The 26,833-nt window shown below is 38.4% G+C and overlaps 1 protein-coding gene across 1 annotated transcript; it reads left to right on the top strand.

Annotated features, from left to right (window-relative positions):
- The first annotated feature begins 1,092 nt into the window (after positions 1–1,092).
- Positions 1,093–26,609, top strand: cspg4ba (chondroitin sulfate proteoglycan 4ba). The gene is made up of 10 exons (XM_007563550.2): positions 1,093–1,478; positions 5,703–5,866; positions 7,280–10,855; positions 11,207–11,680; positions 12,412–12,588; positions 17,334–17,532; positions 17,958–18,089; positions 20,447–20,619; positions 21,386–21,569; positions 22,247–26,609. The coding sequence occupies exons 1-10, from the start codon at positions 1,391–1,393 to the stop codon at positions 24,301–24,303; spliced, it is 7,224 nt and encodes a 2,407-aa protein (XP_007563612.1). The 5' UTR covers positions 1,093–1,390; the 3' UTR covers positions 24,304–26,609.
- The last annotated feature ends 224 nt before the right edge of the window (positions 26,610–26,833 follow it).

The raw sequence follows: 26,833 nt of genomic DNA, 5'->3' as shown, positions 1-26,833 counted from the left end.
ATGAAGGCCATCCAGCCTCAACAATGTGGAGTTTCTTACTAAAGATAAATGAAGTCAAAATACCAGTGAAAAAAATACAAAAACAATGTGAGCAATAAATGCTTTGATTACTGTGACACCAATAAAGACTTTTTCTACAGATTACTGAAAAGGGTATAAATCATTTTTGGTATGCAGTTTTTGAGTAAAATGTAAGCTTTTTTTTTTACTACGACATTTAGTTCATGGAAACACAAAATTCAGTTTCTCAGAAATGTAATGCAGACATTGCGGAGAAGACTTCTGACTTGACAGTTTCCCAGCAGACAGTCACTGACACTGTCCACAATGAGGATAAGCCAGGAAGGGTCACTGATAAAGAATTTGGCTGTGTTCAAGAATATTAAAGAACATAGAAAGTTGCGTGAAAGGAAAAAATGTCATAGATAAGTCTGGATAAGTAACAGGGATGCTAGCAGGACTGTGAATTTAATAGTTTGGCGGGATTTAAAGATGTATGGACTACAGATGGAGTCAATGTTTCTTGAGTCATGGTATAATTCTATTAGACTATGGTATAATATCCTTGTGCTTAATGGTCTGACCTAAACCTAGTGGGGAATCTATCCTGTGTTGTCAAGAGGAAGATGAGACACCACCTGACAATATAGATGAGATGAAGGTCACTATTAAAACAAGCTTGGCTTCCTTAGCAGTCTGATGTGACATACACTAATACTACACAGTAAATTGACCTATTTTCTTAGTAGGCCAATGGATCCTTATGGTTTTACATAATACGGATTTTTTTCCTAGTTTTTTAAATGAATCTCAATAATCCTTCGTGTTTACATCCTTGCTATTTGCACAGAGTTATTTCTTTCAAACATTATCTGTATAGTTGTTGTTTCAAATAACATTCTTGATGTTATTGTCTTTTTTTTTTTACATTTTTTGGAAATAGTCTGTGTTTTATACAGAAATAAACATAAACATTTTGTACATTTTTGAGCAACTATTTAGTTGCACATTTCTTTCAAACGGAGCTATTTTTAATGATAACTGTGCAGTCTCATTCTTATTTTCACTTTTTATGAATACATTTTTTGAATTAAGTCTGAATGTGCAAGCTTCTAGTTACCTTTGACATGCGGGTGTTACTCCTGAATTTCTATTCTATACTATTCAGCTTTTATTTTGAAATTTCACGCCTATGGTTCGCGCACGAGGCGGAGTTCTGAGAGGGTCCGCTTCTGCAGAGCTGCGAAAGGGACATACACTCCACTCCGCTCCGTTTAAGTGATTTGTTGGTCATCTGGACGGAACCGAAGCACGAAGGAGAGAACAACATTCGGTAAAAATGTGAATACAAATTTCGTTGAAAGTAACTGTGTCCAAAGAGACAGTAAACATGGACTCTAATGGGAACAACACCAAGAAGAGGTTGTGGTTCTGCGGTCTCCTTTGGTGGTCGCTCCTGCTCGAACTGTCGTCCGGAGGTAACAATATTCCTACTTTTGGACTTTTCTGCCAATGAAAACAATGACTAAATTAGACACTTGGTGTTACATTCGGGGTCGATGTGTAAAAATGTATGTTTGTGCTAAAAAGTTTTACGTGAAGTTTTACGTGTTTTTTTATTATTATTATTTTAATTGTCAATTCGTTACATGAAACTGCCTGTTAAAACTGTAACTTAAGCTTAAAAATAACCAAACATCCTTCAAAACAAAAGTGATAATGACTTTTTTTAAAGCACTACATAAATAAGCTTGTCTACAACAGCAGGTTTATCATTACAAAAGATGATTAAACGATTTTTGTTGCTATTTATTGTTTGTTTTTTGTCACTGCAAAGGTTCACTGGACTTAAATTGTTGACCTCACTGTTACCAAACAGGATTAAGTGAAATATGTATGGAGACGTGTTGGTGGGGGGTAAAGCTGCAGAGTCATTAGTCCCTTTCCAGCATCAGCACAAACTCCACTCTCTTTCTTAATTTGGATGTTATGAGGGCTAATAAATGCAGTTTCCCTCTCCTGTAAAAAACACATTTGGCGATTTTTGCATGCATGAATACCCACTGTGCAGAAATAGACTTTGAAATGTAAACGGAGTCAAATGATTTCCTAGTTTTTGCACTGAGACATCTAAGGGAGAGAGATGTCTTTGTTTCACAATTGAGCATTATTAAATCCATGTAGGCATCCCTTAGCTATTCTCCTTTATTTGAGCCTGACATGTGTCATCTAAATTCAGCTTTCATCCAGGCACTGCCCTCGGGGGATCATCACAAATTATTTCACTTTGTCATTCATTGAAAATGGCCACAATGGAGACATTTCCCTTCATGTCATTGTCTTTCTGATTCTGTTTTGCCTTTGCACCATGTACCAAGCCTTTGGTCAAAAGATCTGCATCTCGGGGTTTTGACAGTGCATCGGCTTCAGATACAATTCAGTCATGTTGCATCTCCGGTCTGCTGAATAAACTGAATGCACAGGCAGTGACAAGCACTGGTCTACCCCTCAAATTAACTTACAGGCCTGTGTTCTCTAAAAAGGTCACACAGGCTTTGTTGTTAAGGTAGATGTTTGGGAAGTGTTTCAAAAAATGTCACTGCTGCAAAGAAACTTGCCCCTGTTGACATGTAGATTACAGGATGGTGCTCCAAACAATGTCCTGTTTGTTCTTGTGAAGGGACACACTAAGGTTGGTGGGTTTTTGTCTGATCTGCTGTGTGCTGTGTACTCTTTCATTTACATACCTGCCAAAAATAGACGTGTTGCAACACTTCTGTCATGTCAAGAAGTCAAAATTATGGAAGGAATATGGAGGAAAGAGCTTCTGTCATCACCAAATATTTTTGTTTATGCAAATGCAGTTTTAATGGCGACTCCAGAAGACACAATTAAGCATGCATTTCTGCCTCTGTGAATTTAGAGCAAGACATTTTGTCGCCTTCTTCTTGACTAGTTTAATCTTTATTTTGTACATAAAGCCACTCTTATGAAGGAAAATTAAGTACAAATAATAAAGGACAGGCACCCACAGCGGTGGTTACACTTTACTCATTTTTCATTTATTTTTTTTAATGCCTGCAAGCCTGATATTTGCACATACTTCCAGCCACATTAACCCATCTAGATGAGATTATACCTAAAAAAAAACAAACAAAGCAAACATTCTGCTCTTAAGTTATTGTCCTTCTTTGGATCAGTGATATGGGATACTGCCTTGCAGCAAGAAGATGTGGTATGAAGTGAGTGAAGCAGCTGGTCAGCTGAGGTCTTTCTCTATGAAGTGGTGTATGAGGCTTTTCTCCAACTGTCTGTCTCTCACCGTCAAGTTCAGTGTTCTTTAGTTGATTTTGTTTTTACTAAATTGTTCGTTGTGCATGTTTGTTTAACCTTTAACAAGTTATTACCTGCTTCTCTTTTCGTGCACACATTTTAATGCTCACTTACATTCTAAATGTTTTTAACCACACCACACCAATAAATATTAAACCCTCTATGTATTTATGAAGTATTTTTGAATAAATCGATATTATCTTGAATATTCTAGTTAGTGCAAAATATATCCTTCCGAACTATCTATGAAGAGGAATATGACACGTTTATTTATTGTTAACTTGATTTTTGTAGATAGACTTAACCAAAAAATATACAATAATGTACACCAGCTTAATTTATTAGTAGCTTTTAAGTGCTTAATTTGCAGAATATTGGACCCTATAATCATTCTTCTTTTTTTTAGATCAGCAGTAAACATAGCATTTTCTACATGTCCGTACATGTAGAAAATGCATGAGACAATGCAAATGTTGTAGAGATGTTCCTGCAGACTTGGAAAGAGAGTGAGATGTAATAGAGATAACAGGAAGGATTAGTATAACAGGAAGGGTGGTCTGCTGTATCCTTTATCAGATTTCAACATCTGAAAATTTAACATGATAAACAAATCAATCAGTTTATTTATACCAATATTTGGAATAACCCTCCCGACCCCAGTAAGGGACAAGGAGAAGATGGATGGATGGATGGATGGATGGATGGATGGATGGATGAATGGATTGATTGATTGATTGATTGATGGAAGGAAAAGTTGGCTATCGTTTGGAAATATCGGAGAAAAGTAAGGATCTGTATCCTCTGGGGCAGTGTTTCCCAACCCTGGACCTCAAGGCACACTCATGGGTGATTAACAGGCTTTTGCTGAACTGCAATCATCTCAATCAGTTGTTAGAGCACAGAAGCATCTAAAGCATGCAGGGTGGTTCGTGTCCTTGAAGACCAGGGTTTGGAAACACTGCCCTAGGGAATACATCCTGGAAAACAATGCAAGCTATGCTAATATGCTCATGCTGGTTTAAAATGTCTGCTTTGTTACGTTGAAAAGTAGTGAAATATATTTGACGTTTGTGAAAAAGCATCATCAGCACTTCGATTTGCTTGTAATCTCAGTTTGTACAACAAATTCAAAATTATGTAATGTAGCTGGCTTAAATGTCAGTTGCTTTGACTTGCACATGTTGATTTTTATAGATCAGATTAGATTTTTATAGATATAGATTATTTATGCTTATTTTTTTCTCTTTCCTTTCATGTTGTGTTGGGTCCTGTAATTGACATACCTTTATTTAATCCTTTCCATTACAGACTCAGCTGTGCTATGAGATTGAGCTTAGAAACATTGCATGTTTCCACACTAAGTTTGTCCAGCCCAGTGATTCTCTCTAACCCATTATAGACTCTCCCCCTGGCTTGTAAACTGCAAATGAATGAAAATGTGAAACGGGCGCTTTTCTCCACAGAGGCAGAGATGTTTGTTGACCTTTCAATATGTGTGGTGCTCCGCAGCTTGTTAAAAACTGGTGGTGCCTGGGCATGGAGGCACATGAGAATGCTTCAGAGCACGTTTGTGCAGATTACAGAGCGAGGAAAATGGCAGGGAAGTGAGGTAGAAGAAACAGCTGGGTCCGTCTGCCACGCCATTTCTAGAACAAGAGGCCGCAGACAATGTGGGGACGTCAGAGCCTTTTATGTTCCGGTTGATGGTTTCTGTCAGTGCAACGCAAGCCTGAACATGTCTGACTCTTTCCAAGTCACTTCCACTTCCAGTGTGTCCCTTTGTTTCCCGCTATTATGGCATTAAAGTCAAATACCTTAAATATAGCATATGTCGTCCTTACAGCACCAGAGAGCTCATGAACAACTTTCTACTGGAGCTACAAATAAAACTGCAGTTCAGCCTGGAACTGTGTTTCTGACAAAGGTGCTTATTAGTTTAAAGGTAAAAAATCAAACCAGTATTTTAATACATGTTAATCATAATGGTTGTGCTCAAACATTAAGCCCAACTGGCCCACCTTGAAGGAAAAACTTGGAAAACTCCCCCATAAAAACTGTTTTTAAATCAGGAACGCTGTAATATCTGAACAGCCTATGTTGTAACTCTCAGTGAATGTGTCTGATTTGCATTTACAGACTTTGCTTTACTTATCAAGTACTTACCAACAATTATAATTAGCCTGGTTTAATATCTAAAAGTCACAGTGTGGGCTATAATAAGCCCACACTGTTGGCCTAGACTTCCTCTCAGTTTGTTGTTGTCACTCTGACTCTACCTTTTATATATATATATATGCAATTTGATCTCACTTTTCCTATAATTGTGTATTTATTTACTTTAAAAAATCTACCAAATGTGTTTCTTGCAGCTTCCTTCTATGGGGATGGCTTCATACAGCTTAAGGCAACAGAATCGTCTGACCATAACATTCTCCGTGTTCGCTTCCGGACCTCCAGCACCGACGGCCTGATGTTTCTCGCTGCTGGCCAGGCCAACTACTTTCTGCTAGAGCTCCATGCTGGTCGCCTGCAGGTCGGTACAACTGTGGCTGCAGTACATTAGCATATGTGTGCCTTTACATTCTGAAAATACATTTTTTGGGGGTTTTGCTACAATCAGCACATCCAAACATTGGCTACTATAAGCTGTAAGTCTCTCCTGTAGAAAAATAAAATTAGTTCGCTTTTTGCTCCATCATTACAGTGTCTGCACCACTTTATTTGATCCTTAGCATCTTTATCACTGAAATCTGTTTAAAGTGTAAGGAAAGAAAGTCCATTTATTTGACTGCATGGCCCTTGTGATATTACTTGATTACATCAACCTGTCCAGAAGCTGCAGTCGGAATTTAGCATTTTTTGCTAAAAACTTGTGCCATGCATCTCTGCTTTTAAAAGGTTAATTAAATGTTCTACATTTTCTCTGTAAATAAACAATATAAACAGTATTGCACATATTGCAGTTGCAGTCACAGTTGTGACTTGATGCAGTTAGACTTACTTTAGTAAACAAAAGAAACTCTGGGATTTACCTGACAGTTTTGTGCATTTGACTAAAATATCCTTGAGACTAAGCTCATATTAGTTACATTTTAACTGTTGTGAAAGAATCACACTGACAAATGTGTTGAATTTTTGCACTTCACTGAGCACAAAGGGTGAACTATGCTTCATGGGCTATACAATGGTAGTGTTCACCATTTTTCAAGCTTGGGGTTTCACTGTGTGAGTCAGACATGAGTTGCTCCCTGGAAGCTCGTACATGTTTAGCTCCCCAGCAAGCCTTGACAAGCACGTCATCTAAATGCAGCATTATTCTGAGACAGTGTTGTGATGCTCTGCGGTCGTAGCCCAGGGCAAATGGATAATGGTGCTCTTCCTGCTCTCAAGCCCAGACAGAGTTCACTGTTTTGACAACAGGTGACATCATAAGCAGTCTGAATCCTGCATTTCTTATCCCAGGTGTCACTGTATCTACAGCTTATCTTTCTGCAAACTCTTGCAATGTATGATATTATTCTTTATATAAGAATGAGTGTTTTGATATGATAAAATTTAAGAATATAGATGTCATCTTGCATTTGGTAAAGTAAATCCATTTATATCGAATATTAAAGCATTATCTTACATATAGGTCTGCGGTGCCTTTATATCACTGAAATTCTAACTACAACCTTCAATGTATATTAGTGGGACTTGATTTAGACCACTGTAATTGGAAGAAAAAGATACATTTATCTTTAACTTTGTGTTTTTAAAACACATCTTTCTTTGCTGCTATTACAGTTGTAACCCATTTCGGAGGGAAATTTTTAGTCTGTTTTTCTCAGTTGAAGCTCAGGCAGATTAGCCAAAGGGCATCTGTGTACAACAACTTTCAATCCTTGCTCCATGTTTTCAATAGTAGATTAATCATATTATTTAAAATTGTCTTTGTTTCTTTTAGGTGAGATTGGATCTTGGATCAGGAGAGCAGGTTTTAGAGTCAGAGCGAGGGGTTCAGCTCAACGATTTGGCCTGGCACTCAGTGGAGGTCCACCATGTGCAGCTAAATGTCACACTGACTGTCGACAAAAACTCTCATACAAGTGTACAGATACCTGGCTCTCATCATCATCTCCACATTAAAGATGGTCTTTATGTTGGAGGCTCAGGAGGTTTGGACAAAATCTACCTTCCCAGAAACTTAATTGGCTTCCGAGGCTGCTTGGATGAGGTAGTGTTCAATCAGCATGACTTGGTGTCATCACTGAGGCCGTACACTGGATACAAAAACATTTATGAAGTCTCTTTAGGTTGCAGCCCCCAGTTCTTTGCTACTGAAGAAGATCCTATTAGTTTTTTCAGTTCCAGAGCCTATATATCCCTTCCAACTTGGAATCATCATCATCATCAGGCTGCATTTGAGTGTGTTGTGCATACCTCAGCCAACGAGGGTGTAATCCTCTACAGTTCAGCCAGGGATGGAGGCTTTGTGGCTCTGGAGATACAGGAAGGTTTTCCAGTTGCTGTTGTAGGGAAGAATGGAGTCAAAACTGAACTACGTTCTCAAACATCCATCAATGACAGAAAATGGCATTCTCTCAAGTTGCATTTTAGTTCCAGAAACCTTGAGCTAACCGTGGACAAGGAAATGGTGAAGAGTAGCATTAGTTCTCACTCAAAGAGGCTTCATCTTAAAGGTTTTCTTTATGTTGGAGGTATTGATGATGGTACCAGATTAGAGGTGAGAAAGGTAGGTCTTGCCTCTGTGTCAGGAAGACGTGCCAGAGGAGGTTCCTTCAAAGGATGTTTAAGGAACATTGAAATAAACAGAGTTAAGATGAGTCTCTCTAATTCAGTAGTCACCAAAGATATTTCAGTAGGTTGTGAACCAGAAAAACCGTCAGAGGAATCAACCCATGTTAGTCCTACAAGTACACCAAGATCAATTTTGTATTTTGTAACTCCAACTTCGTCTCTTCAAATGTCCACCCTTGCAGTTGGTTTGGACAAAAGGTACGGCTCAGATTTTGTGCATTTCAAAAATCTTGTAGTCCAGGAAGGTGGTCGAGCCTCTCTTGACGCCAAACATATCAAGGTATTCCTGGACTTCAAGGCACTTAGTATTCGACAATCTCAAATTATGTTTAGAATTGAAGAGCAGCCAGTTAGAGGTCAGATAAGACTTGATGTGGATGACGACCAAGAGGAGAACACCTTTGGCATGTTGGATCTTTGGCATGGCAGAGTGATGTATGTCCATGGAGGCTCCGAGGAGCCAGATGACTTCATCATGTTCTCAATATATTGTAGTAGCAGAAAACCGGTTCCAGATTATCTGAAAAGCAACAAATTATACCGCTACAACATAACTGTGACACCAACTAATGATGCACCTGAATTAAGCCTCCCTGAAGGAAATCTCTTTGTCTTATTGGAAAGATCTAAGAAACATCTCACCACAGAGGTTTTGAAAGTAACAGACATAGACAGCAATTACACAGACCTTGTTTTCTCAGTTCTAGGAAATCTGAATGCTGATGCCGGCTATTTGGAAATAGAGGGCAACCCAGGCAAGGCAGAGACTTCATTTTCATATGTTGACCTAGATGAAATGAGGGTATATTATGTCCACACGGGTGTGAGAAACTCAAGGATAGCTCTGAGAGTTAGCGATGGAGACAAGGTCAGCAACACTGTGGTTTTAAGGATCATGGCCATAGCGCTTGAGTATAAGATTGCCAACAACACTGGTCTTGAGCTCACTCAAGGAGAAACTGCTATTATTAGTTCAAAGCAGTTGGCCGTGCAAACAAATGCAATGAAACAAACTGTAGACATTCGCTATGATATCATTGAACCACCACAGTTTGGAGAACTCCAGAGACTTCACTCAAGTGGTGAATGGAGGCACACAGAGTCATTCTCGCAAAGACTTCTTGAGAAAGAGCGCCTTAGGTACGTTAGCACCTTTCAAGACATCCAGACCTCAAATATCAGTGATTACTTTAAATGCAAGGTTAATGTAGCTGCAAGAGCAAACACTGAAATTCTTTTCCCAATTGCTGTTAAGTGGGTGAGGTATCATTTGGCAAGGAATGTCATGATAAATATGGATAAAGTTAGAAAAGTGACTCTAAGCTCGGAGTGCCTTGTGGCGAGAGCTGATGGTGTCGCCCTCTCAGATGAGGACCTTTACTTTCGGGTCCTCACTACACCAAAGAAAGGAAGACTCCTGCTTGACTCCACAGTCTTGATGAAGAACTCAACCTTTAGCCAAAAGGATCTATCAAATGAAAGAGTCCATTATGAGCTGGTCGACAGACCTTACGAGGATACAATGGACAGATTCAAATTTCAGCTCATCTCCAAACATGCTCAGTCTGAAAATTATGATTTTCAGTTTTCAATCAAAGCCGATATCAACACTGTATTCATGAAAAATGAAGGCCTCTCGATTCAGGAAGGCGAGAGTAAACTCATCACCAAAGATGAGCTCTTTGCAGAGACTTTAAGCACAAGGGACATGTTCTACACTGTCATAAGCAGTCCTAAACATGGAAGGCTGGCACGCGTTAGTCAGTCAAATTCCAATGCCAGCTATGATAACATCTTGACCTTCAGTAATCAGGATATTATGCAGGAGCGATTAATGTACATCCACGATGATAGTGAAACTACACAAGATGATTTTGCTTTTATAGCTTCTACCAACCAAGGGTTCAAATCTTCCATTTCGGATAACGAAGTTGGCTCCAAAGGAGGAACTTTCAACATCGCGATTCAGCTAGTGAATGATCAAAAACCGATTCGAATAATTGATAAAGTTTTCCATGTTGTAAGAAATGGACAGAAAATACTCACTACAGAGGATTTGCTTTATCACGATAACGACTCTGACTTTGATGACGGCCAGCTGATCTACACCCGACGTGGAATCCCAGTGGGAGACCTCGTGCTGGTCAATGACACGACTCATCGGCTGTTTCAGTTTGCACAGAAGGATTTGGAGGAGAAGCGAGTGTTGTTCATTCACAAAGGTGCTAGTATTGGCCGGTTTGTTCTCTTTGTGTCAGATGGAAAAAATTTTGTGTCAGGTCTCTTAGATGTTAGTGCTCATGACCCTTTCCTGAAGGCTGACAACAACACAGGTCTGTTGGCTCAGAAAGGACAGTCAGTAACGTTTACCAACAACAATTTCAGCGTCGTATCAAATATGGATATCCGGGATGACCGGGAGGTCATTATCAAGGTGGAGGAGCCTCCCAGATATGGCAGTATTTATCGTAATAAGACAAAGGTTGAGTCATTCACTCAGTCTGACCTAAAGGACGGGTTAATCTCCTATAGCCACGATGACAGCAAACACCTGGCAGACCATTTCAACTTGACTGTGAAAGCTAAAGTTCTGCAAATTACAGAGAGAGTTAATGTGAAGGTTTATCTTGAAAGTCATCAGAGGCCACCCATCATACAGCATCTGGAGACTTTACTGGTGGAAGAGGGAAAACCAGTGAAGATTGATGAGACTAAACTGGAGGTAAGTGGTACCATAATACACTTTTCTGTCAGAGATTGGATTTGTCATAACTTTTAATAAATATTAGTGCTTTCATGTATTTAAAAGTAATGAGAAACATGTTAGTGTTATCTAAGTACAAATAAATTTGTAAAAGTTTGTTCACCTATCCATTATTTTGTCTTTGGCCTATTCTTGTCACCCTACCTGAAAATGTGGGTTTTTAATAGCAGTGTAAGAATAAACATCGAGCCCAAAAGGTTTTTGCACTGAAATTACTTGATGTATCATAAGGATTTCAAAGAGAAGTAAATCTTAGTTGGCAATGTGACATTTTAAATCTAACCAGGGAATGTTTTTGGATTGGGACAGGTCACACACGAGGACAACCTGCCATCTGAGATCGTGTTTGCAGTCAAAGTAGCTCCATCTCATGGCTTTCTCCGGCGCTTTTTCGAAGCCGATGAGCGCTACATCGGAACCAAGCAGTCGCCTGTCAAGACGTTTACCCAGGATGACATTAACAAAGGGAACATCCAATATGTTCAGGTGGAGCCAAACAAAGTAAACGACACCTTTGTCCTGGATGCCACCAATGGAATCACCGACGTCAGCAACATCAGGATAACTGTTGACATCATCCCACTGCTCATTCCTCTGCACGTCACCAATTTCACCATTAACGAGGGCGCCTCAAAAGCATTGACGGAGGATGTACTGAAAGTCACCAATAGACACTTTTCTGGATTGAACTTCTTTTATAATTTGACAAAACCCCCTCTCCACGGTCACATCGAGCACTCTCGACATCCTGGTGTGCCTATAACCACTTTCACCAGGAGACAGGTGAGAAAGGTTACAATGGTGAAAAAAATGTTTTATACCTCTTGAACATTTTCACATTTTATGTCTCTGCAATAACAGGTTTTAATGCATTTCGGAAATAACTTTGATTCTATGTTTAAAGTTTCATTTTTTTAAATCTTTTGAAACATCTTTATGCTAAAACTTCACCATTATGCACCACTTTGTGTTGTTCATTCACATAAAATCCCATTGAAATGCATTGAAGTTTGTGGATGCAAAGAGAGAAAATGTGAAAAGGTTAAGGAGCATCAGTAATTTTTTGCAAGGCTGGTAGAAATATTTTCTAAAACCGGATAAGGATTTTTTCTGTCTTTGCTTTTATCCCTACAACATTCTGCTATTTCTTCAAAGTAATTAGACTTTTAGTTATTATTGCAGTAATTGCTTTCATACCTTGAAAGCAATTACTTAAATTAAATGCTTGCATATTTTCAGACTTGGAAACCTAGCAGTCTTACATAATTAAATTACTTCAGTGAAGAAAGCTGTTGCCCTGGCTTGATCTGGCTTATTTGACATGACCTCCTACTCTTGCTGGAATTTATTCACCTTAATGATTATGTGCAAACTAAGTTTCTGAAATGTCTTTTGTTTTCTTTTTTGTGTGTCAACTCTTGCCTATATTTTGATATATTTTAATTTTTATATTTTGTTTTAAATGACCAGTACTTTCCATTTTCCTGGATGATTTCTTTGACTTTTTTCCACAGGTGGAACATGAATTTATTTACTATGTCCATGACAGCAGCGAAACTTTAGTCGATAATTTTACGGTGGAAGCCAACGACACGGGCTTGAGGAAGCACAGTGCCGCCCAGACGGTTTACATCGAGCTTACAGCTGTTAATGATGAGTCTCCTGTCATTACCACCAACAGGGTCCTCAGGGTGAGTCTGTAGCTCTATATTTAAACTCTGCACACTTTTTTTCTGCCAGTCGATCTGGCACCACTGTCAAAAGATTTCCATGGGGTCGTTTACTGTAGTTGCCATGCTTGGGGTGTGGAGGAGCGGGGAGGCGTGCTATGTTTGCTATCTGGGATCCCACGGCTCTGCCAACACAGAGCTGATAATGACATGCATAAAGAGGAGGCCAAATCTTGTGGGAAAGTAATAAAAGCTGTTTTACATTACAATAGTTTTTTTATTGTCAGTGGGTTGGACAGTACCTCTTTGTGCTGCATGATAATCCAAATACAAATCCATCAGATTTCATTTTCAGAGCTGGACGGGATCCATCTGGAAAAATAATTCAGAGTATTGTGTCTTTTGTGACCAGCTTTGTCCCAGTTGCAATAAATTCCTTTGAGGTAAATCAGAATAGAGCCACCCCTGAAATTTCTAACATGAAATATTATATGAAAGCCAGTTTTTATGTAGTTAGGAAACTCTTACAAGTCATAGTTTTATTTTATATTTTTGTTTATTTTATTTCATAGTGATTGGGACCTGATTTTTACATGACAATTTAGCAATTGTGTTAATGCTGATAAAGGTCACTTTTCAACATGTTTACATTAGTAGGTGTCTGGTGAAAGTCAAGCCTTTCAGACAGAAATAATATATCAGTGGCCACAAGGTGGCTGTCTGCCACTGTCTGACAATAAACTGTGCAACAGGAATATGTACCATACATGCATAATCTACTTGATGCTGAATACAGCTGTTCACGATTGAGTCTCAATTTTAGTTGAAAGGGCTTTGCCTTGGAATAAAAAAAGAATGATAAGATCAACCTGTAATTTGATAAAGTTATGGTATTGTCTTTATTTACTGCTGGTACAGATTGTGAAGATAAAGATAATTAAAACTGTCTCTCAACGACGACGCATCAAAGCTGTAAAGGTTTGGCAGTTTAGACTCGCTCAATTTCAACAAAAATGAATCCAAAAGTCAAGTATAGTCACGTCCTTTGTGCTTATTATGCTCTCCTCTGAAGATGTAGCCTGATGAACATCAAACATCCTGCTGTAATTAAGAAGCAATCTTGACCCCAGGAGGCTTTTCATACAAACCGATCTCATGTGTCGTTTTCTTTTAATCTTGTGAGTCATCCTGATGCTGTTTATCAGTCCTGCTGTGACTTCCTGCTAAAGGTGGGATTACCGGAGGTGTAGTTGCTCCCCTCCAGAGCAACACTCACTCATATGTGAGAAAAGCTTTCTCATGTGGGGGGCTGTTCTGCTGTAGGCCTGGTGCGACAAGTGTGATGGGTAGTTGTGCACGTCCTCACTGAAGAAGTCCCTCAGGCTTCTATTCTGATAATCTGCATATAAAACCAAGTTTAAGAACACTTTACTCTTGGTAATATCTGACAGTTTGTATGTTTAGAATGTAATTTATCCCAAAAAATCAGCATAAAAATAAGTACAGGCTATGGCAATAACAGATTTTTTTAAATCAAATAAATCAACCAGAAAAAATAGCTTGGTCCTCACTAGATGTTAATCTGAGATCAAACAAAATCTCAAAATGCAAATATCAGAAAATAACTCCACTTATTTATCTAATACTATAATGCAACAGTTTAAGATGATCTGAAAAAGTGTGTAGTATTCAATGCCAAGAAATTACTATATATTTTACTATATGTCAAACTCCAGAGAATTCATGATTCAGCATGTTAAATACTGTCAATAACAGAACACACAAAAAATTAGATGTTTGATGTTAATGCACAGTGTCACTTTTGGTAATATAGGCAAAAACAGTATATTAGCACAAACACACCATATCAAGCATGGTGGTGGAGGGATGATGATTTGGGCTCTTTTGCAGTCACAACACACCTGAGTGTTTTCTTGACCAAAACATAAGTATATTGGAGTCAGTATTACGCAATTTGAAATTGAGCTGGAAAACGTGGCACTCGGTGAGACTGTTTGGGAATCCCAGAGATTAAATGATTTCTCAAACATATATGAAAGGCAACACTCCAGGTATGTTTTTGATGAGGGAATAACATTATATCATGATGTAAAGGTCATAAAAGTCATAATATTGCCCCTTTAAAAGACAGAAATCTAAGGAAAATCAATCACAACCACTTGTTTTTGATTCCTTCTGATTGCGTCTTCCTGTCTGTCAATTGTGTGGGGCATTTTGTATTTATCACCAATCACACTTCATCTGTTGTTGAAGTTTCTCACTTTAACCACCTGCCAGAGATCTGGCGATGCCTTGTCACACCCAAAAGCTTCCGGTAAACTTGCTTTTTGCTAGGTGTGAACAATGTGTCAATTGACAGATCAGATTCTTAATATACAATGTCACACATTGCACCCTGAATTTTTTCAAATTTTGTCATGCAAGAAATGGAAACTTCTAGCGTTGTGGCACTTGAGTACTTTGAAAGTGTTGAGTACCACATTTTCATTGTCTTGTCTCTGGGTGTGCTGCTTTTCCACGATCAAGACAACAACGTAGCTTGAAACTCCTTCCTGCGTTTAAATACAACCAATGAAGTTTTGTAACACTTTAATTTTACTGCTGCAATCTGTACCCTTACGTGCTTCAGATGAGCGAAATGAGAACATAAGATGGAGAAACATTTTCCAGTTCCAGTATATGGATGTTTCTCTGACTGTGGAACACACAGACAGAACCCTATCCTCCCTTTTTCACTTGTTGCCTCCATTCACTGTGTCCGCACCTAGTTCTAAGTTGGTTATTTTTTACTTGGATGTATACACTCTTCAGAGTTATCTGGTTTGTCTGTATAACTTATTACCTGCTTGTCAGATTTAGTGGACAAGCAGCATGTTGGTCTGCAACATGCCACAGGAGCTCCTTTATTGACTAGCTTCCTAATGAAATGAGCTGCTACAGACAGTGTGGTTTACCTTTTTTTTTACTTTTTTTTTTTTGCTGTTCATAATTTTTTTCTGATTGCTTAAAAGTAAATTGTGTTAACAGTCTAATGAATAATTGAATTTGTTATCAGATTTTTCTTAATTTCAGGATTCTGGCACCATTATGGCAATTCTTAAATTTTTTAACCATTGGAGTTCCTTCGTTTCATAGTTTAAATGGTGCCTATGTCATTTTCCTTTAATCACATAAGCTGATGGCATATTGTGAAAATGGCATATTGACTGAGTTACAGGCACTGTTTCATGCCTACATTCTGTTTATATCACCCTGTTGCATTAATTAAGGAAATGACAACCTGTCCAAGCAACAGTAGCTCTTCTGGCTTGAGGTCTACAGACTTATCCTTCACTGTCAAGGACCTGCATGCTTCAGTAGTTTTATGCTCTGTGTGTCAGTTACTTCCTCTGTTACTTTGTGGTAGCCCAAGGCTCTTTGGTGTGCATGGAAGCAGGAATTTACCTCAGCTTGTCAGCACTCTGAAGTGCTCTGAAGAGTGTTTACAGTCTGTACTGTACTTTTAGTCTGGGGGGTCCTTGATTTAGTCAGCGTTCAAGTGTTTTTATCATTTTTTTCTTTTATTTTTTGCCTTTTTTTTTGAGCTGGAAAGCATGGCACTCGGTGAGACCCAGAGATTCCCATGCTCTATTCTGAATTAGGCCTGTATTGCTCTAATATCTGTATTGTCTAAGTTAGAAATTATTTGTATAGTAATTAAACTGCAATACATGCTGTACTAGCAAATGTATTCTTGTCCTTTTCACGTTTTATCTTACCTTGATGCCAAATGTCAATGTACCTGTTGGGATTTCATGCAACTGAACAACAGAAAGCAGTGTCTAATGATGAACTGGAAGTAAAAGGATACTGGAGGAGGTGCAGAGATTCACTTTATGGAAAAGTAGTAAGAAGTAAAACATGGTTGGAAAAAGACAGATCCAACGAGGCACAGCAAACATGATCTAGTCAGATAAAACCAAATTTTGACTTTTTCTCCGAAATGTCAAATGCTGTGTGTGATCACACCACCCCCATGCTGAAAGCACTTTGAACTGCCTTGTTGCTGAAATGTGCTATACGCATAAACTTGACTTGAAAGATAGTGCTGGCAGCATTATGCTGGGTGCTTTTTTTTAAGCAGGGAAAGAAAAGTAGGTCAGAGTTGATAGGAAGATGGATGGAGTTAAGCACAGAATATGACTTAAAAATGTGTGTTTATAGGCTCTCTTCATAAAAAAGCTATTCTTCAAGAAAAAATGAGAAATTATTTAAGTCTCTATTGTTTAAGACTAAAGCTGCAGGAGACGTGTCTAGATTGCTTCCAGCTGTAGTAATAGAAAAATGCTATTCTGCAAAATATTGACCAAGATAGTTATTAGTAAAATATTTTGACAGCTTTTTATGATTTTCTCCCACTTCAGAAATCCAGGTAGTGTTTCTAAAATGAGTAGGGCTTACATTTCATTTGTACTGTTTATTTGTGCAGAACTACATGAGACACAATCTTTCTTTACCATAAATGAATTGACTTTGCATTTCCTATATGCCTGACTGCTGGAGATAGGCGCCAGCCACATTAAACCCTACGAGATTATTTATAGATGGATGGGTGGATTTCCAATTAGCTCATTTTATTTCAGCTTTATCCCCTATTAAGAACCAAATACAGCTGTAAATAATAGTAGTTAAATCATATAGGGCATAATGAGTCACATGAAATGAAACTTTCCAAGTAATATGGCACTTGTTTGTTGTCTCTCCAGGTGTGGGTGTCGTCGATCACAGAAATCAGACCGGAGGATCTTAAAGTCGAGGATCTTGATACACCAGCAGATGAGCTACAATTCATGGTCACCCCACCTAGCAATGGACACCTGGCCCTTAAAAGCAGCCCCATGAAGGCAGTGTTGAACTTCACACAGGCCCACATAGACCAGGGACAGCTGCTGTTTGTCCACAAAGGTAAAGCGATTTAATAGACAGAGAAGGACTTGTTTAATAGCTTAATTTTGTTTTGTCTTCCATCTGCACAGTATTTCACACTGTGAAGTTGTTGGTCCAAAAACTGATTTCTTAGTTATTTATTCTGTTCCTTTTACCTCCACTAGAGGGTGCTCTTGGAAGGTCTGATTTGGTTTTTACTCATATCATATCAGGAGCAGCTCAACTAAATCATCAGCAGTTTTTGTCATTATGTTTATAGTGATTTCTGTTTTGATATAACTTCTTACGTTTTGTTTTCTTGTAAATGCAGAAAAAGTTGAAACCTGCCCTAAACATCACACTCATGCAATAATGTTTTAAGGGTTTTGTTTGGGGATTTAAAAAGATATTCTTGTTTTTTCTTGACAGTTTCTGACTAATTGATGTTTTGATGTCTTTTCTAGGAGCCATGTCTGGGGGATTTAACTTCCAAGTCAATGACGGTGTGAATTTTACTCCCAGGCAGATCTTCAGCATCACCGCCAAAGCTTTAGTTGTGAATTTGGAGAAAAACCGCCCACTCAAGGTGTTTCCTGGTAAGCATAGCCACTGACTACAGCAAAATCAGCAAATTGCCTTTTCTGCTCCTCCTGTACAATGACCTCACTGATAATAACAAAGTAAGTGTTTTCATAAAGTGAGTGAGCAGCTATTACATTGGTGGCAGTGATTTAAAGCATCATTTAATTAACAACGCTCTCATCATTAAAGCACTCCCAGAAATACTTTGATGCTATGATTACTTAGATTAAAGAGACAGGTGTTGCAAAATTAATCATTATGGCACAACAGAAATAACTGTTTTAGGCTTATGCAGTTATACAGATGGTATATTTGTCAGCAGAAATATTCTAAACTCAAAACTTATTTCATTTTAATTTAGTCCACTCCAATTCTTTCCTAGTTATAAAACAATACCATCAAATTAAGTTTGCAGTGAGTTGACCTTCCGAACAGTGGAAGTTTGTTTAACTTTACAACAGTCCCTCATACTAAAAAAATAATGTGGTGAGAGTAGAAAGGAACAATTTCTTCTCAACAAGAAGAAACCTCAAACATAACCAGGCTCAAGATGAGTCGTATAATCATATTCAGATTCACCTACATACTGTTCAAATTCAATAAAATGTGCACTCTGCCTCAACAAGAAAGGCCAAACAAATTCTTTTTGTCATTTACAATTGAAACATGTGTGTTGGTCTGACACTTTTGGTTTATAGTTAGCTTTATTTTTTAACTATGACACTGTTGTGTGTTCAGCCCGCCTGCTACTGTGCTTTTCAGATTTCTTTTGGTTTAATAATTCAGTGCCTTTCCAAGAGCAGGGTCATTAAATCATTAAATGGGTGTAGTCTGTGTCTGCAAACGCTTTTCATAGTTTTCCATAGGTTTCCACTACTTCTCTTTGTGAATTAGAAAGAACTGATATTGTTGTGTGGGTGCAGCAAACAGCCAGCTGGCACGCTCTACTGAGCCTCTCAGCCACAGGGTGAGTGGGTACTTAAAAAACTGTGCCACTGTCTGTTCCAGGCAGCCATGTTGGTGCTTTGTGCCAAGCAGGACAGACGGGGGAAGCCAGGATGGCAGCTTTGGCTGACAATTAGGGTTTTTTTGTTTTTTTTAAAGGAGAGAGTGGCGACGTAAAGCCCTTTCACACTGCGGTGGGAAAATGAATGTTTTTTCCCCCTTTTTTTCACAAACATCTAGACTGTCTGGGGGATTTTTGTCAAACTTGAGAGAGGAAACACTGCTTTCTGCATGTGTCTCTTTAAATTAGTTCACTAAAAAGGTCATGCAAAATACATGTTTAATATGAGTAAGATAAAAATTGTGGAATGTAGTCAGGACAAGTCTAGCTATATTATCCGGAATCTACCGTACATGTTTATTATTATTAAGAGCATATAACAGAAAATTATTTTCCTGCAGCGCGAGTATAAAAGAGGGATTTTTTTATTTTAGTATGAAACCGTTTCTCTCCCTCTTCCTCCAAGGTAGACATTTCCCTTGGGAGATGAAAATGGTGGGAGCGCAGCTTACAAGTGAGGAATGAATTTCCTCTATATTTCCCTGCCTTCCATTATTTATCAGCAGCCATTTTTCAAAGCCCTCAAAATATTCTGAGTTGCCACAGGAATCTGCACTGCAAAAAAATAAAAACTCTTACTAGATATTTTTTGTCTAGTTTCTAGTGTAAATATCTTTGTACATTTGACATAAAGACAAAACTAACTTATAAGTAACCTATTGAGCAAGATATAGGAGCTCGCTTTAAGTCAATAATTCCTTAATATTAATCAAAAGAAGTAGTGGTTCCACTGGCAGACTATTTTAATCATAACAAGACATCTATCGTATGTTATAAGTGAAATAATCTACTAATGGAATAAGTACCTTTTCATCAATATTAAATAGTTATTGATTTAAAACAATCTCCTATATCTTACTGAAAAATTACTTGTAAGTTAGTTTTGTCTTATTTCAGGCGTATGAAGATATTTGCGCCAATAACTAGACCCAAAATGCTTGGTAAGATGTTGTATTTTTGCAGTGTATACAATTTATTTTGGAATAAAACTTCTTGATTATTCCTGGCTGTTTTTGTTAATGTCTCTATTTTTTTACCCCCAAGTGGCGTATTTGTGTCTGTGAGGAGCTTTTAATGTGTTGTTAGGGGTTTATGTAACACCCCCACTCTTTCGTTGGACATGGTGTTGTAAAACGTCTCTGGTGTCTGCGTGGCAGCTTTAATTTAACACATCAAAAGGCGGTCGTCACTCTGTCCCGGGCTTTGGTTTTAAGAGTTTAAAATGTTGTGCAGCACAAAGGAAAAATAATACAAGATGTAACTACCTTGAATGGTTCAATCCTACCTTTTACAAATTCTCTCCAGGATCTTCCAGCCCGATCACCAGTGATGATTTACAGGCTGTGACCAATGACCTTGGAAGCACCTCTAACCGCACCATTATGTTCAATGTGATTCGCCATCCTAAACTGGGACGCCTGGTGAAGAAGCAGCTTGATAACTCTACTGTGGAGATCTCAACTTTTACACAAGATATGGTAAGTGCACACAAGGTCACATAAAAACTGTCTTGTTTTAAAACATGTGCGTCACTGAAATAGAAATCAAGGGTGTGTGTGTGAGAGAGAGATTTTTTTATTAGGCTTCCTCCATTTATGTGGAAGGCTATGCCAGATTTCCACTGTTCTGCATGAATAATGCATGTCCTCCATCCTTGTTGAAGATACTGACTCTCCATTTTCTGCTGAATGAGCCATGGTAAACTTTTTTGCTTTGATTTATTATGGATTTTGATCTGACATAATTAAAGTCAAGGTGATTGTTCTGTATTCACTGCAGAACAAAGAATATTTAAATTATTAATTATATCTGATCCATTCAGTTTTAATCTGTGGAAAAATTGCTGAGCAATTCAATCCCATAGACTCAATTTATGCAGGTGCATCTCACCAAACCAGAACATGGAAAAATGATGATTTATTTTACTGATTCAAGTTATAAAGTACAAGTTAAGTTTTTCATTTATTTAAGCTTGAAGAAAAGAAAAAAAACACAAAAATATTATGTCATAACACTAATTTCATACATCAGCAAGGATACGCCACAAAGGTCCCAGCCAAAGAAGCCATTAATATCCAAGCTTATGGAAAGTTAAGTGGAAGGAAAAAGTCACATGACTGTTATTGGGATAACCTTTTATGTTTGAATCAGTCACAGTTTTATTGAAGATACTGACTCTCCATTTTCTGCTGTGCGGACCACTGTGCGGACCACTGCAGTAACTGAAATGTTTCTGTACTGCAGGTGAACAGAAAGGAAGTCATCTACATTCAAACGCCCATTGAGTCGGTGGGCTGGGAAGCTATGGATTCAATAACCTTTTCTGTATCGTCACCGCCTGCCTCTATAGACGGTCAGACTTTCAAAATAGACATCTCCTATGAAAATACAGGACCTGAACACAATACAGTACTCCTCAAAAACACAGGTATGAACTATATTTTCAGTTCATTAGCTACTGTATTTGATTACACCTCATTAGGGCTGCATTTTGCTTTACATTTGATCAATACTGATCTTTCACATTTCATTTGGACTCTATCTCCTTTATTGAAAGTATTCTTCTGTCTAGTCCTCAACCATGATAGCAAAGTTTGTAGTGTATGGCTAAAGCAGTTGAGGGTAAAATAAGTATCACACCTAAAACACTGCCTGTAGCAGATAAACAGTTTTTCCGGTCACAACCACATTACAAACCTAAAAGTTTGTCTATTTGTGTTTTTACTTCTTTATTAATAAAAACCAGAAGGAATATGTTGGGTATTTATATTTATCCTTAAGTCATTTTTTTAAATAAAAATAAATAAAAAAAGAAAACAATGCATCCTAGCTTAGTTTGCCAAGGTTGGGGAGAAAAAGGAAGTTACCTCCTTACAGATGTAGGGAGTCGTCTGGCAGCAGCATTTTAATAAAGCCGTAAAACATTTATTGAAGTCAATGAAAGAAAACAAAAACGTTTCTCTAAAAGCAGTCATGTTCTTTACTGAAAGCTATGACAAAGCAACATGTTTGTGAAAGATCAAAAAATGACATTATAGAGAAAAGAAAGAATGGAGTAAAACTGCAAATACAGCATCCAGATTTACTCTGTTTATTTTGTGGTAGGTGCTGAGGTGGCAGAAGGGGAGAGTGTTGTCATAGATGAATCCAAGCTGGATGCCTCCAACCTGATGTCAAAGCTGTCCACGCCGCAGCGGAGCTCCTATGAGGTCTGGTTTCAGGTGACGGATCTTCCCCAGCATGGCGTTATCGTGGTAGGTGAGAGAAATCTCACCAAAGAGAAACCAAACTTCTCCCAGTTCATCGTCACCAAATACGGCATCATTTACAGCCATGACAACTCTGAGACGACTAGCGATTCTTTTGTGTTCAGTGCCTGGCTGAACCCAAAAGGCAGGACTGCCCAACGGCCTCAAGATGAGAAGGATGTTGTTGTTGAGCGTTTTAACATCACAGTCAGGCCTGTGAATGATCAACCACCTGTGCTAAAAACTAAAGCTCCAGGTCTAAAAGTGGTACAGGGAGACAAGGTAGCTATCGGGCCTGAGGATCTCAGAGTCGAAGACTTAGATGATCCTCCAGAGGATATTACGTTCTCTGTTATTAGCAAACCAAGCAACGGTTACATAGCTCTGCAAGGAGGTTTGAATGAGTCAGTAGTTGCCTTCACTCAAGCTCAAATCAACAGCAGAAGTGTGTACTTTATCCATGATGGAAACTCTGCCTCAGGCGTGTTTTACTTCAGTGTCACAGACGGATATCATAAACCAGTATATAAACTTTTTAACATAGATGTGTCAGAGATTACCATCACTCTACTCAATTACACTGGATTGTCATTGCAACAAGGGAAGAATGTAGTACCTCTAACCCAGGACAACCTTGCAGCAGAGACAAATGGCAAAAGCGCCACCATTCACTACATGATTACAAAATCTCCCACCTTTGGCAAAATTCTGAAAGAAAACCAGGAAGTTACACATTTTACACAAGAGGATCTTCAGACTGGAAGCTTGGCCTATCACATGATCTCGCTGTCCTCTACAGAGGACAGCTTTGAGTTCACCGTCTTCACTTCTGAGGCAAATCTTACGGGTCAAGTCCTTAATGTGACAGTCAGACCTCTGATCAACATTGGCCAAGGATTGAAAATTCCCAATGGCATCACTGTCAGGCTCAACACTAGCTTTTTTAATGCCTCTGAACTGGCTGCTGTAAGTGACAATGACCCTGTCTTTGACATTTTGTCCCATCCAAAGTACGGAAAGGTGCTTCAGACAAGTTCTAAAAGGTCCAGGAAGTTTGTCCCAGCTGCATCCTTCACATTTCAGGAAGTGGTGCAGCAGAAAGTTGCATTGAAGCTGAATGCCAACATGACTGGAGTAGAGGAGCTGAATGATTCCCTTGTGTTTGTGCTGAAAGCCGATAATGTCCAACCTGCTAAAGGGGAATTCCACTTTACAGTTGTCCCATATGACCCAGCGGTTTTTCCAACCACAAAAAGCCCAGTCCCCACCACGTCACCCATTCCTCAGACGCCAATCAAGATCTCTAGGAATGGAACTGTCTCCCCAGTCCCGTCTACAGTTCTCCATTCCACCCACCAACCGAGCAAAAATCAGCAAAAATTCAGGGGCCGTAACCGCTGGGGGAACTCGAACGGAACTAGTTTTTTCAGCACAACACTCGGGAAGCCGCCTCGAACGGAGGAGTTTCCCTTTAGGAACACACCGGTCCGTGTGGAGTCCTACCCTCAGAAAACCTCCAACCCACTCCTCATCATCCTGCCACTTCTGGCCCTCCTGCTGCTCATAATCATCTTTGTAGTTGTGGTTGTCTATTTTCGACACCACAGACAAACGAAGCAGAACACCTCTTCACCTCAGGAGAATCCTCCCACTGCTTCACCCAGCAGTGAGTCCCACAACGACCTAACCCAGAGGAGCACCACAGTCCCCACTGTTACCGTCACTCCTTTAAGTCCCTCCTACCCTTCCAGCCCTGTGCTTAGTAGGTTTTTGCCACCGAACCAGGCTTCACCTTATGACACAGCTCACTCAAATGTACTCGTCAGTTCTTGGAGTAACGGTTCTCTGGAACCAACTTCCCAAATTGTTCACACCGTTACCCCAACTTTGCAAAGGAATCAGTACTGGGTATGAAGACAGTGATTGATACAAGATAATGTTGCTACATGTTTATGTAGTGAATGAATGGTACAATTGATTACTTACTGTTGCAGTTGCTTGCTATAGATTTCTGGAGCTGTTTTGACCCATTGTGTGCTTTGTTCCATTAAATGCAGAACTGTATCGTATTATCTATCAGTTTAACTCTCATGAGCTCCCTTTCTGGAAGGCAGCAGCTGCTGAAAGAGGAAAGAAACGGCTTTTATAAAGTGTTTCTTTTTTTTTTGTTTAACAGGTCCTTTATATATAGAAAGCTGCTAATGTTCATGTAAGAGAAAGTTTTCCCAAAATAATAAGTCACCAGCTATCTTTATGCAAGATGTCAGTCTTGTCTGAAGATGGAGTTGTGTCTATATACGTCAGTGCCAAGTTTTTGCTGTGCAAACACTACTGAAGTGAGCAGCTGGATTTAGAAGAAAATGAGATGTTCCCATTTTATTGGCGGATGATAAATCATGACCTCGGAGATTACCCTGTGCCCAGGAATGCTTGTGCATGGATGTTCCAAATTTGGGGGAAATAATCCTGTATGTGCAGCACGTTTGACACTTATTGGCACTTCGGTTTGAGAAGTGCATAAGTAGCATAATCTGATACTATAACATTTAGACCAATACACCATTTTGTTAAAACACATTTTAAAAGTCAGGGAGAGGATCTTCCATCAGGAAAAGCTTGTGTTCAACAATCATCAGTAACACAATTACTGGTACGCCAGTCAGTTCCTTTAAGATGAACATTGTGATAGCTTTTTTCAGATTTGTTCTTCTTTAAATTTAATTAGGAACTTCCTATTAATTTTGCTTCCCTGGTGTAAAAATATGATATGACGGAGGCTTATCTCATTTAGAAACAGGCTATTAAGGATGTTAAGGAACCAAGTATATCTTACCACTGCAGACATTGAGAAAGTTAACAAGTGAAATCAAAAGCTCACTGAAAGTGGCAACTTAGGAACTGTGTGCTTCGATCAAATCAGACTGAAACCTGACCTTTTCTTAACATCTGGCGTAAAACACAGGATCATATGTGGGAAGCACCTCATCTCCATAAAGCATGGTGGAAAACCTGTGATGCTGTGGTCTAAAAATCTTCATCGCAACATGAACTGTTTAGTAAATTTTTTTGTAAAAAAAAAAAAAAAGGCTGTGTCTTTGAGAATAAAACTGAAAATAGGTCATTTTTGAGTATTTAAGCTGTGGGATGATGTGAAAAGAATCCAGATCCCTCTCGATATGCTCCAACCTTTATTAAGTTATTTTGTGCACTTGGTGAAAGACGGTTTGTATCAAATAATACCGCCAACATCACAGTTGATTTAGTAAAAAAATGTTTATTAAAGTGAGACATTTTGCCCCCCCATTAAATAAATTAAATTAAAAGTTTAGCTTTTCTCACTTTCACAGTGCAGAATCGGGCTGCTCACTGAAAACCTACATGTACCTCTTCTTTATGTCAGGAAGAAATTAGACATTTATGGATTTAAATATTAGAGGGGGAGATTACCATGATAACAACTTGATACTGTGAATTACTGAAGCGGGCATAAGATTTATGGTCAAAATATTTAAATCGATTGTTTAGATTTATATAATTTCTATGCATTATACATTATACAAGTATATAAAAGTATAGTTTCTTTTGTCATCTCAGGTATTTTTTTAACACAAAGTGTGCGCTACGTTTATCAAAGGCAGCATGCAGTCAGTAATCATTGAAGCCTACATAACATAATTGACAGGTTTTTGCAGGTATTCTATAACTTAAATATTTTTTTACCTCTATTTGACCATATCCTGCAGATTTAACCTCATAGCACTACACTCCTATTTAAAAATAAATATCAAAGTATGATCCACAACTGGTAAATAATCTTTACAGGTTGGGTTTTATATTTCTGTAATAGAAAAGGATGTTTTATTTAAATGAACAAAACTACTGAAGCGACTTGGCGACAGAAAGCGGAAAGAAGCTTTTGATGACTGAAAGGAGCTCTTGTTTCATCTTATTTTATCAAAGTCAGGATAAATTATGTCAAGTTGTTTTCTGTGGATGAACTCTGACCGCTGTAAACTAGCGGTTCTGCTGTGATCTGCTTTAAGGCGAGTTGTGAATTTTCGGGGAAAAGAAACCACTGTAAATATATTTGTCGTGAAATAATTTTGTACTGAAAAGAATCAGTTGTGTCCCAGTCTAATCTAAGTGTTAAAAATTTAATTTGTAACAGAAGTGTTGTATTTATTTATACTGTATTTTTTAATAAACCATTTTAAAAATCTTCTCAGTCTCGGCTTTTTTTTTTTTTTTTTTTTTCAAATCTCATTCAATCATTTACCTTCTTTTATCCTTTAGCATTCCCTCACTGAATCCCTTTTTCTTCCTCATTGACATTTTGTGCCTCTCACTGTAATTGAAACTGTGCTGCTGCCATGGCAACAAAAGACCCATTACAGTAGGGGACCAATAATAAAAAAAATTAAAAAAAAGATTATCATCATGAGTT

This window comes from Poecilia formosa, unplaced genomic scaffold (genome assembly GCF_000485575.1).
Source record: "Poecilia formosa unplaced genomic scaffold, Poecilia_formosa-5.1.2 Scaffold148, whole genome shotgun sequence".
Classification (NCBI taxonomy): Eukaryota; Metazoa; Chordata; class Actinopteri; order Cyprinodontiformes; family Poeciliidae; genus Poecilia; species Poecilia formosa.
Note: the sequence above shows the minus strand (reverse complement) of the source record. Positions and strands in the feature narration are given on the sequence as shown.